This window comes from Camellia sinensis, chromosome 15 (assembly GCF_055761805.1).
Source record: "Camellia sinensis isolate YWXY chromosome 15, ASM5576180v1, whole genome shotgun sequence".
NCBI lineage: Eukaryota > Viridiplantae > Streptophyta > Magnoliopsida > Ericales > Theaceae > Camellia > Camellia sinensis.
The window spans coordinates 18,977,069-18,988,425 of NC_138975.1; the positions used below are offsets into that span (position 1 = coordinate 18,977,069).

The window sequence follows — 11,357 nt, forward strand, 5'->3', positions numbered from 1 at the left end:
ATGCTGGGTTTGGATTTTTGATTTGGATATAGGGATTTGTGTAGAGAAAAGAAATGAGGGGAAATGTGAACAGAAATATAAGCTAATAATTGTATTTCACATTTCTCTCCTGCATTTTCATTTATAAATTTGTACTCAAATTTATGATCCCAATATAGTCTTGAAACTATCAAGTTTCTACACACATGGGCATGAATGTTGGCTACTCTAGTTGTAAATCGGTAAAGCAGGTGTACCGAATCTGTGGTTTGAAATACAGTACGTCTGATTACAGTTGAACTTGATTGAGCATCAAATTTGATTGGCTGGTATTTTATTTTGGATAAATTACACTCTCTTTATTGTTCGGATAATTTTTTTTTCTATTTTGGTCTTTTAATGTTTTGGGTGTTTTTCAATTTTCTCAGGTAACTGATGTTAAAAATTGATATATTGAGTCACGTTACATAAAAATATTTTTATTATATAATATTTACATTTTTGACACTTGAATCGTAATATAATAATTTTTTTTGTCTTGTGTTAATGTTATACTTTTTTGTCTAATTTTGTATACAAGTTTAAGGAGTGAACTTTTTTTTAAAAAAAAAAAAAAATCCAACGGCAAATGCCAAAGAAAGGTGCAATTTACTCATTATTTTTAGCTGTGGGATAACCAAATTCCTGTAGATTGTTTATCGATTCTCTCATGTTCAAGTGGAGTCCAGATCTCCTCCTTGAGCCCCCTCCTTCATTCCCTCCCTCCTTGCAGGGGCTTTCGGGTCCATTTTGAGGCTCAGTTTTGATAATCCGAACCGTTCATATTTTTAGATTTATTCAGTATATTATACCTGTAAAAAATCAAGTTGATCGAATATCAGAAAGTATGCGTTCAGAAAATTAGGACTACAAATTATTTTTTAATAAACAGTTTTCCGAACACATACTTTATGATATTCGATCAACTTGATTTTTTACAGGTATAATATACTGAATAAATTTAAAAATATGAACGGCTCGGATTATTAAAATTAGGCTTCAAAGTGGGCCCGAAGGCCCTGCAAGGGGGGAATGAAGGACCGAAATGAAGGGGAGGATCCCAATTCGTTCAGAGTGGACTCAAAATTACAGGGAGAATGAAAAAAATTTATAAATTTTGTAATTTAACTAATTAATCTAAATTATTTTTTTTAGTACTCTAGTTTGTATCTCAGCTTGGAATTCTAATTAATCAATGCATTCACAATTGAGAATATACAAGAATTAAGTCTTTGGGTTTTTTATTTTCCATTTTTCACTTTTGGCTCTATATTTTCAACTTCAGGGCAAAAGGGGTATCTACATAATTTGAAAAATAAAAAATAAAAATAAGTTTTCACATCTAAAATATAAAAATAGCAAACAAAATTACTTTATTCCGGTTGCAACTTTCTATTTTCATTTATATATATATATATACACACATATATACTGGAATAATTCACCTCCAATGTCCACCTTAAGTGATAATTCTACCTCACAACAAATGGAGGGCAAAAATAAGAACAAAAACTTATGCATCCACATAATTAGGTTGAAGAAAAACAAAATGCATGAGAAGAAAAATATTGAAAAGTTGAAGAAAAACAAGTCAATCCATCCTCCCAAATATAACAATTAGCTGGAAATATTTAACTACAAATGCCTCACTTTTCTTTCTGGCCTAGCCATAGAAAATATAATTCACAAACCAAAGTCTACTCCAAACTAACAGTGAAAATTCTTCAGATTCATTTCGAAGCAGCATCGAGTTGGATCTTTTCTTGCTTACTGCCAACTGAAAGAGCAAAAAATCCCCAATTTCAAAAATTTTAAAAATGAAATAAAAAAAACACCAAACTCACTAGGGGAGTAAATAAGAAAACTCACAGCGCAGTGTTGAGAGCTCAGAACTTTTCAACACGCGGAGCCTTTTCACAGTGGATAAAAACATGCTGCAAATGATATGTTTAAGAAACCCAAATTAGGAGAAACACAAGCCAATCCAATGTGAAATATGGAAGAAGGAAAAACCCAATTTCAAGGTCATGTGTGGTTGAAAAACATTTTGTGATTATATTTGAGAAGTGCAAATACAATCTTCATTGTAAATTTAAAAGTATGGTTCATTTTAGAAGTGGCTTTTTGACTGAAGTACGAGGTTAAAAAATTAAAATATTTGGGTATCATCTTTTGATTTTTTATGAAAAAAACATACAAAAAATATTAGAGTATGCAAGAATTTGAAATTTTTTGGAGGACTTTTTGCCTATATTAGCTTCTTGCCAAACGAGGCCTTAGTGTGATTGAAACTAATTCACACATTTCAAATTTTAGTCATTTTCTTTAGATTATTATTATTATTTTTTTTTTTTTTTTGAGTACATAAAATTGCAGAAACATGAAATCTTTAGCAAGATACCATAGATTTATAGTGAGTATATCATGTATGACAGGTAAGTAAAGTGCCAAAAATGCAAGAACTTTTGAGCATGGCAATTTGGGAATGACAAATCAAAAATAATCACACAATCTAATTCAGCAATCTATAACAGGAGAACATGGGACAACATGAGATCATAGTATATATATCATATGACAGGTAAGTAAGTGCCAAATGAAAGGACCGTCATGCTTGGATTTTTGAATAGGTTTCTTCAAAGGTAAGGAATCTTACGATAGCTATTTGGGATACTAAACAAACCAAAATATAATCAGAACTTTGTTTTTTTAAGGGTAAGTGACCAAATATTGAAATATTGGGAAATAAAATAAACTAAGTTGTGACAGATCAGGAAATGAAGATGCTTACTGCCATGGGACATCCCCAACAAGCATCCTGTCTCCTTCATTATCCTCATAAACAAGGGTATATTCACCACTTCCATCTAATAAATCGGTAATCGCTCTCTCTCCCTCGTGCTTGTTCTGGATTCCTCCGGCAGAGGAATTTCTTTGAGCTAAACAAGATCAACAAAAAAGACAAACGTAATGAGATATACCACAACGTAGGACCCTGAGAAACAGAGACATGAAAATGCAAAACGACACAAACACACCGACGCAACAATTTTCAAAAGGTGCAGGACAGCACACACGAGGGACACACAAGATATATTTTTTTTTATATGTATATTATATGTCATACATACAAATATATTATTGAGAAATAATTTAAAAAATGCAATATAACATTAATTTTTATAAATTTACATTAGTTTTCTTTTATTATTGAATCCTAAATTTACATTAGTTTCATGCGTATCTAATTAAAGGGCACATGTGTTTAAGTGATGAACACATGCACTAAAATAATTAAATTAAAATAGCACACATTTTAATGGCACAGACACCACACCTTCTTGGTGTTCGTGCTTATTGGCATAGGACTAAATTCCAAGCTAAAGTGTTGGACTTAGATGCAGGGGAGGCAGAGAACTATGGACATATAGAAACTTTCAAGGTTGAGAGCACCTACGGGACCATGTATAAATTTTATATATTAAATATGTAAAAATATTCTAACAAATATTTTTATATACTTAGATGTAATACATGTGATAAAATAAGAATAAATATTAGAAATTGATATTAACTACAAATTGTCTTAGATATTATATAAATATAAAGAGAAGTAAAAACAAGTTGAGTTTTTTTTTAGATTTATATGTTTGAGAGGTCCTATGTAGTTAAAAGCAAGATTGAGTTTCTGAGGAAGAAGCGTCAAAGAGCTTCCTGCTACTAGGGTGTTGACAAGCAATCCTAAAAAAAAAAGAATGTATTAGATGCAAAAAAATCTCTAAATAAACCAACCATATTAGGAGAATTTTTAGTTGAGTAATGTAAGTGACCTGCAAGTAGGCCTCTGAAGAGCTCATCAACAGAAGAGGAGAGTTTTTCATAGCTATCATAAGCTTTAAGATCAACTTTCCTTCCAATAGGAACTCCATCCATATTGATCTTCACAAAGAAACCTTTTGGGAAACTTTCAACCCGTTTTTTTTCGCTTGGAACCTTGTCTGGGACCACATTTTGGGATTCTGGGATCTGCTTGGACGAACTGCTACTGGCAAGATTCTTCCTGAATGAACGAATCGGAGGCCACCCCACCACTTGGGCAGGAGCAGTTCTGTTTTGAAATGTTTTTTGGGGGGACAACAATTAGTCCCAAACAACATCAAAAAAACACAAATCAAATTGTGTTCTACATTAAGAGGAAACAAAAACAGGAGAAAAATGTAAATTTAAAGTAAGAACGAAAGCAATACATATCAGAATGTTTCACAAATTATGTGTGAATGGGACCTCAGTAACAAGATGAACATAAAGAAAGTTGAAAATATAGCATTCAAGATAGACAAGATTTTCAATGACAGCGGCAAGTAACAAGATTTGTTCTTTCAATACTGATATTCATACTATCCAATATTCACAGTGTAAACGCCGGCACTCAAAATTTCAAAATATGCAGGAAAAATGGAGAAGACCTGCAAAATATATAAATTTTATATATTTTTACCATATGTCATATATATATGTGAATATTTAAGTGAAAAAGAACACCTTTTTTTTTACAACGGAAGAGAACATAAATTTACATAATTTTGGTTTTATCATTGGATTATAAATTATTCTGTTCGAACTTGTAATGTATTTCATATGTGTCTGTGTCTTGAGAAGTATCCGACGAGTGTATTGTAGTGTGGTAGTGTTGTGTCGATATTGGACAAGATATGTTACTTTCTTAAAAGTGTTTAGAATGAGACACGCGATTCGTTGGTGATTGTGCATGTCATATTTATTACAAAATCCAAATTCGTCTTTAATCGGGATTTATTGCAATAATCGGGAATCGCTAGTAATTGCTAGTTAGCCTCACGACATTGAATTTGTTTCCCACTCCAAAAACATCTGCAATTAAGTAAATAGCACCATGAATGAATGGATCAAATAAACTTGAAATATGAAGGGAAAAAAATAATGTACAAGTCATGTTGTGAAAAATCTTTAGGTATATTAGACTCCTGTGATTGGTGAAATAGTATCTCTCCCACTCCTGTACATAAGGTGAAAATTTATTAAATATTCTAGAATAACACATTATTATCTATGTGGTGAATGAGAGACTGCAACATCCACTAATGGGTCGGTTGGGAACAGTCTTTTTCGGTGACTTTCTGATTAAGATAAGAGATAAAAATATATATTTGAGAATAACATTTTGTATGAATTAAAAAATTTTTGACCAAAAAAAAAGGTAAAATGGATGGAAAAGAATTTTTTTAACCCTTTTTTTATGAATTAAACTTTTTTTTTTTTTTTTTTTTTACTTTTTAACCTTTTTTTACGAATTTTTTTGACTTCTAAGCCAAGAGTGAGGGTTCTCAAAAGAGGCGCAGTTGCCCTATGGAATTGACATTTTTAGGCATCGTTGCTAAGTGACTTTTTTAATCAAAAATTTATTAAAAAAATAAAAAAATCAACTCATACAAAAAAATTAAAAATTTTATTTTCTCTCTCTACTTTTTGCATATCTTTTTGTAAAAAATCAAAAAATTATCACAAATATACTAAACTTTTACCCATCATATTTTAACCAAAAAATCAAAACATTATTAAAAAAATCTATTTCCAAACGAGGCCTTAATTGACTCTTTTTTTTAAAAAAAAAAACTTTTTTTTGACTATTTTAAAATTTTGTTTGGTTTGGCCTTTTCTTTTTTTTTTAATTTTTTTAAGAAAAAAATAAAATAATTATAATTTAAATATAATATTTTTGTCATATTCTGTCTTTTATGCTTTTTTAGTTTAAAAAAACTCTAGCCAAACAAACTCAAATCACATAGGGTTTGTTTGGGAAATGGTTGAGTTTTTGACATTTTAATTTTTTTTTTTTTTGCTATTTTAACCTACAGTTAAAAAATCTCATTTGAAAAGGGTTTCGGAATTTTTTTAAAATTTTTTGTAAAAAAAAATTATAATAATTATAAATCAAATGTGATATTTTATTTTTTTGTAACTAAAAAATTTATTTATTTTTGTAACTATTTAATTTTCAAAAAAAGCCCAACCTTCAGCTTCCCCAACGAAGCCTAATCAATCGGCTCTTAATTATTAGGGCAAATTACATATACACCCCTCCAGGTTTGGTTAAATTACAGATACCCCTGAGGTTTCGGAAATTACATCCCGCCCCCTGAGGTTTGTATTTTCATAACAATTTACCCCCTGAGGTTTATATTTCATAACAAATTACCCCTAATTTCTTATGCAAATATAGCATTCAGGGGGGAATTCGTAATTTCTCAAACCTCAGGGGTATCTGTAATTTTGTCAAACCTGGAGGGGTGTATATGTAATTTGCCCTAATTATTATTATTATTTTTTTAAAAAAAGTACACATAATTGCTTTCGCTACATAATTTTTTTTTTTGAACCGGCCTTCGCTTAGCTACGTAATTGGTTCAATCACACATGATGTTCTGCAAAATAATTAAAAATAAATACTAAGAACAATAATTGCTGCAACTAATACCAGATGACATGTGGGTTGATTGGAGTTTAAAAGAGAGTCTCCCAACAAAATAAAAGAAAACAACTTGACAGAGAAAAAACTTCTTTGAAAAAAGAGATTATACATACTCTCACAAAACAAAGGAAAAATAATAAAGCAAGGACCTCAACAAAAACAAAAACATCCATCCAGCAATGTAACCGAATAGTGAATATCCTCTGTCCAAAAAATAGCAAACAATACGGCTATGTAAAAATAAAAAATTTAAAAAGCTGAGGGTACCTTTTCTGAGAGCTGTTTGGCACAGCTGTATTTGCAGAAAATGCCTTCTTCTCTGCACTCTTCTGTAAATCCACCCCTCCTTTAGTCCCACAGGTCTGTGAGCTTTGTGGGTTGTTTGTTTGGATCTGATGAATAAATGGAGAAGATGACCATGGAGTTTTTAGGGTTTTCCCAACTGGGTTATCTGCGAATGATACTTTCTGGTTGTTTATCCAACCATTCTCTACTCTGTTTCCACCATTGTTATGGGTCAAGGAAGCCATGTTAGAGAAGTACCCAACAGAGGAGAGAGAGCCACCTCTCTCTCTAGAGTTGTTGTTCTTGGTCCAGTCTTGTTCTTCTCTTTCACCTGGTGGACCAAGCCTTAGCTCAAGCTTTTTCTCCTCTGAAGATCCATGGCTTCTGTGTCTATCACCCCTTTGTACAATCCACTCTCTGTTTTTTGGTATCAAATCAAGCAACTGAGGACAATCCTCATCCTTGTTTTCCATTTCTTTTCCCTAGAAAATCACACCCAAATGGAAAAGCACCTTCTCCTCCAAGAAAATAAAAGAAACCTCACAGAGAGAGCTCAATTTATGAACACCCACATCCTCAAAGCATATCAAAATCCAGCTCTAATGGCCCAAAAATTAAAAACCCAGATAACAAAGAGTTATATAAACCTCAAAAGCACCAAAAACAGAGCCTCTCAATCCATGACCCAAGAGATTGAAAATCAAAACAGAGCATATAACAGCCTAAGAGAAACCCCACCAAAAGCAAAGATAAAAATTGAATAAAAGGCCAAAAGGGAGAGAGCTATAATAGTTTTGGGATTGCAATCTATAGTCGCTTTTCTTTTGCACGCCGAGTGAGTGAGTGAGTGGTTCTTCTCTCTCTCTTTCTCTTTCTCTTTCTCTCCAAATATATATATATATATAATAGTAAAAGGTTTATAGTATTTTTTAGACCCTCCTGTTGATAATAGAAGTAGTAGGACGAGAAAGAGGAGTGAGCAGAGGGAAGCGAAAAAGGAGAAATAGAGAATAGAGAGAGAGAGAGAGAGAGAGAGAGAGAGAGAAGCAGAGAGCGAGAGAGAGAGATTCCCTGACTTTACTCAAAAGGGTGTTCAAAACCAAAACAAGAACGGAATTAAGAGCATAACAACACGCAACTAGGCCCCCAAAAACATATGTCGTTTGGTTCAGCAAGCAAAATAGGCTGAGCCCCCCCTGCCCCCATCTCGTCTCTCCATATGAACTAAAGTCTTGTTTGGATTAAATTATGTAAGTGTAATTTTTTATTTAAATATATTTATTTAAATCACATTAATTAATTTTTTTTATTTTTTTTATAAAAATTTAAAAAATACATTTATTTAAAACTCTCAAATTAACTTTAAAGAAAAAGATTCCCTCCAGATTGTTTCGGAAACTTAGTTCAAAAATTAATTTTTTGACTTTCATTAATTTTTTTAAAAATATATTTACAAAAAATAAAGAAATAATATGATTTAAAAATAACTAAAAAGTCAAAAAAATTAATTTTAAATTAGCTCGTCAAAATAGGCTTTTGCTTTTTTATTTAAGGGTAAGAGGGGTGACTAGCCGTGCTAATCCATTTTAAGACTCAATCACCGGATTAGTTTTTAATTTTAAAAAACAGGTTTTTAAATTTTTAACTCATATTATTTTAATTTTTAAAAACAGGTTTTTAAATTTTTAATTCATATTATTATATTTGTAATGATTTTTAAAATTTTTAGATTCACTTAATCTTAATATTTTTAAAAGGTAAAAAAAATTAAGCAAAAATATATTAAAAAATTCATTGAATATAAGAAAATACGAAAATATATTAAATTTTTATATTTTTTTGTATCTGGTATTTTTTTTAAATTTACAAATATTATACTTTTTAAGTATATTTAGATCAAGTATTTTTAAAAAATAAAAAATGTACATATAATTTTAAAAAACTCACTAAAAAATAAAAAAATACAAAAAATAAAAAATTTAATTTTTTAAAAAGTTGACTCAATTTCTAAAATCAAATGTGATCATAATACTTCAAATTTAGAAAAAAGTACTAAAAAATGTATTAAAAAAGACATCTATGACCCGTAATTGTGACCTTTAAATTTATACCATATAACTCGTTTTAGGGTAAATCTTAAAATAATTTTCTTGATTTACAGCATTTCTCTTTAAGATTTAATAAATAACAATGTTGGGTATTTTTCTGTACACAAGTTATAAGCACATTTTTTTTTTTTTTTAAATGCATATGTATATGGCATATTTCACATCCTCAGGGCTCAACTTAAGGTCTCGCCGTGTGGTTAAAGACTTTAAGGTCAAGTTTGACAACTCAAAAATAATTTATCTTTTTATTTTTTATCTTTTTTTCATCACATCACTTCTATATTTTTCTGTACATCTTTTCATAAAAAGACAAAAAATACACTTATTGAGGTCATCCCAAACAATCTCAACTTAAACCCCAGCATCAAGCAGGAAAATTCAACTTCTTACCGCTAAACTAACTACTTTGTAGATGTGATTATAGAGTCTCTTAACAGGGAATTTAAAATTGGAACATGTAAAACTATTTATCCAGAAAGAATAATAAGAATTGTATTCAAAATTTTAGAATGTGGTTAAAATTCAATTGATATATTGTGAGATGCATGTGTAAGAAATCTAAACTACACACTGATATTTTTTTAAATAAAATTAGGAGTAAAAATTTTGTATATGTACTATTAGGGGTTGTTTGGGTGTCATAAATAAGTGTATTTTTTGTCTTTCTGGACTAAAAAATTGAGAAAAAAAATATGGATATTTGGGTTAATTTTTTAACTTTTTATGAAAAAATGTATATTAAAAAATTATATAAATTAGTGTGTTAGGAAAAATTAGGATGAAGAATTGTGCAGTCGTAATTTTTTACTTTTGGTGAATAGTAATAATTTTTAATTTTTTGAGTAACTTTTTAATAACTTACTAAACTTGGCCTAAATGTATTTTTAGCCATTGCTAAAAACTAAAAGAAATGAATTTGTTAAATAATTTAAAAGGATTTTTTTTAATAAAAGGAGCTTTGCTTTTTTTTAACTAATAATTCTTTTTTTAGTCATTGTTAGATATCTCAATTAGTTAAAGTTCTAAAAGAAGTAAAAAGTAGGAGAAAGCACGAAAATTGCATCTCACATAGTCGTCAAACTAATATGAGAGTGAGTCCCTACCTACTAGACTATCGTTTTCTATAGTCTCTCTCTAATTTCCTTGATATAGTTGGTTGGACTTGTTTATAATTTTTTGACTTGTTTATAATTTTTTATTTAAAAAATTTGTACTAAAATTTTGATGTAGGCATTTTATAATTTATGAATTAAAAATAATTAAAATTTCTAATTATCAAATAGTTGGAGAGAAAAAATCTTTGCATTTTTGTTCTTTATTATTAATTTTTATTTTGATGTAGGCATTTTATAATTCATGAAGTCAAAATAATTAAAATAAATTAAAATTTCTAATTATCAAATAGTTGGAGAGAAAAAATCTTAGCATTTTCCTTCTTTATTATTAATTTTTAGCTTACAAGGAAAAAATTACACCAAACATAAATAAAATTAGTGTACTTAAATTATTTACGGAATAATTCACAAATAACACACAAGAAGACGAGTCCTTATATATGAAATTTGCTTGGGAATTTAATTTTCTTATTTCTTGTCTATATAAACAATTCGTTGAATGATTTTTGTGCATATAATATACAGTTTGGTGAAACATATTAATGAAGGTTTATTAGTAACAAAATTCATATTTATGGAGAATACAATATCACATCAAAAAAATAATAATAATAAAAACACCTCACAAAAGTACTGAAAAATTATTTTAAAAAGTCATTAGCGTAGCAGTAGGCAATGGTAAAGTGAATAAATAAATGGGACATTGAAATGATAGTTTGGAATTATTTAAATAAATATATTTTTTGACTTTTTGTAAAGTATTAGTTAGGTTTGAAATGATGTGATAGAGAGGTAATATGACTTAAATAAAATGATGTGACTTAAATAAAATAGTGACTTTTTGACTTTTTTTTAAAAATACTACAAACAAAGTCTAAATTACGCATATACAAGTAAGTGTCATTTTAGGCCTCATTTGAAAAAATATTTTTTTAATAATTTTTTAATTTTTTGATTAAAATATGATGTAAAAAAATTAGTATGTTTGATATAACTTTTTAATTTTTTATAAAAAAAATATATAAAAAGTAAAAAGAAACAAAAAATTTAAAATTTTTTGTATAGATTGCTATTTTTTAATTTTTTAATTAAAATTATCACTTGTCAAAGGAGACTTTAATTTTAAAAAAACATTAAACTTAAACCACTTAACTTAAAAATTTCAAAATAAATGTGTAAGATGAGTGCTGTATTAACAATTTTTGGCCTTGTCATCACACTAACCGAAACATACCTAATATTTGTCTTAATGTTAGAGCGAGAAAGTCAGAGTTGTGAGAGAGAGAGAGAGAGAGAGCATATTGACCTTTGAGAGATAGCTTG

General features: G+C 29.1%; 1 protein-coding gene across 2 annotated transcripts; it reads right to left on the reverse strand.

The window, feature by feature from the left end:
* Nucleotides 1-1,568: 1,568 nt before the first annotated feature.
* LOC114314242 (auxin-responsive protein IAA26) lies at nt 1,569-8,032 on the reverse strand. Of its 2 annotated transcripts, XM_028260698.2 has the most exons (5): nt 6,794-8,032; nt 3,849-4,126; nt 2,810-2,957; nt 1,888-1,952; nt 1,569-1,795 (listed from the first exon to the last, which is right to left on the reverse strand). In XM_028260698.2, the coding sequence occupies exons 1-5, from the start codon at nt 7,282-7,284 to the stop codon at nt 1,749-1,751; spliced, it is 1,029 nt and encodes a 342-aa protein (XP_028116499.2). In that variant the 5' UTR covers nt 7,285-8,032; the 3' UTR covers nt 1,569-1,748. The 2 variants fall into 2 exon arrangements, with proteins under 2 accessions (XP_028116499.2, XP_028116500.2); XM_028260699.2 differs by lacking the exon at nt 1,888-1,952 and having other exon boundaries at nt 6,794-8,030.
* Between the last annotated feature and the right edge of the window lie 3,325 nt (nt 8,033-11,357).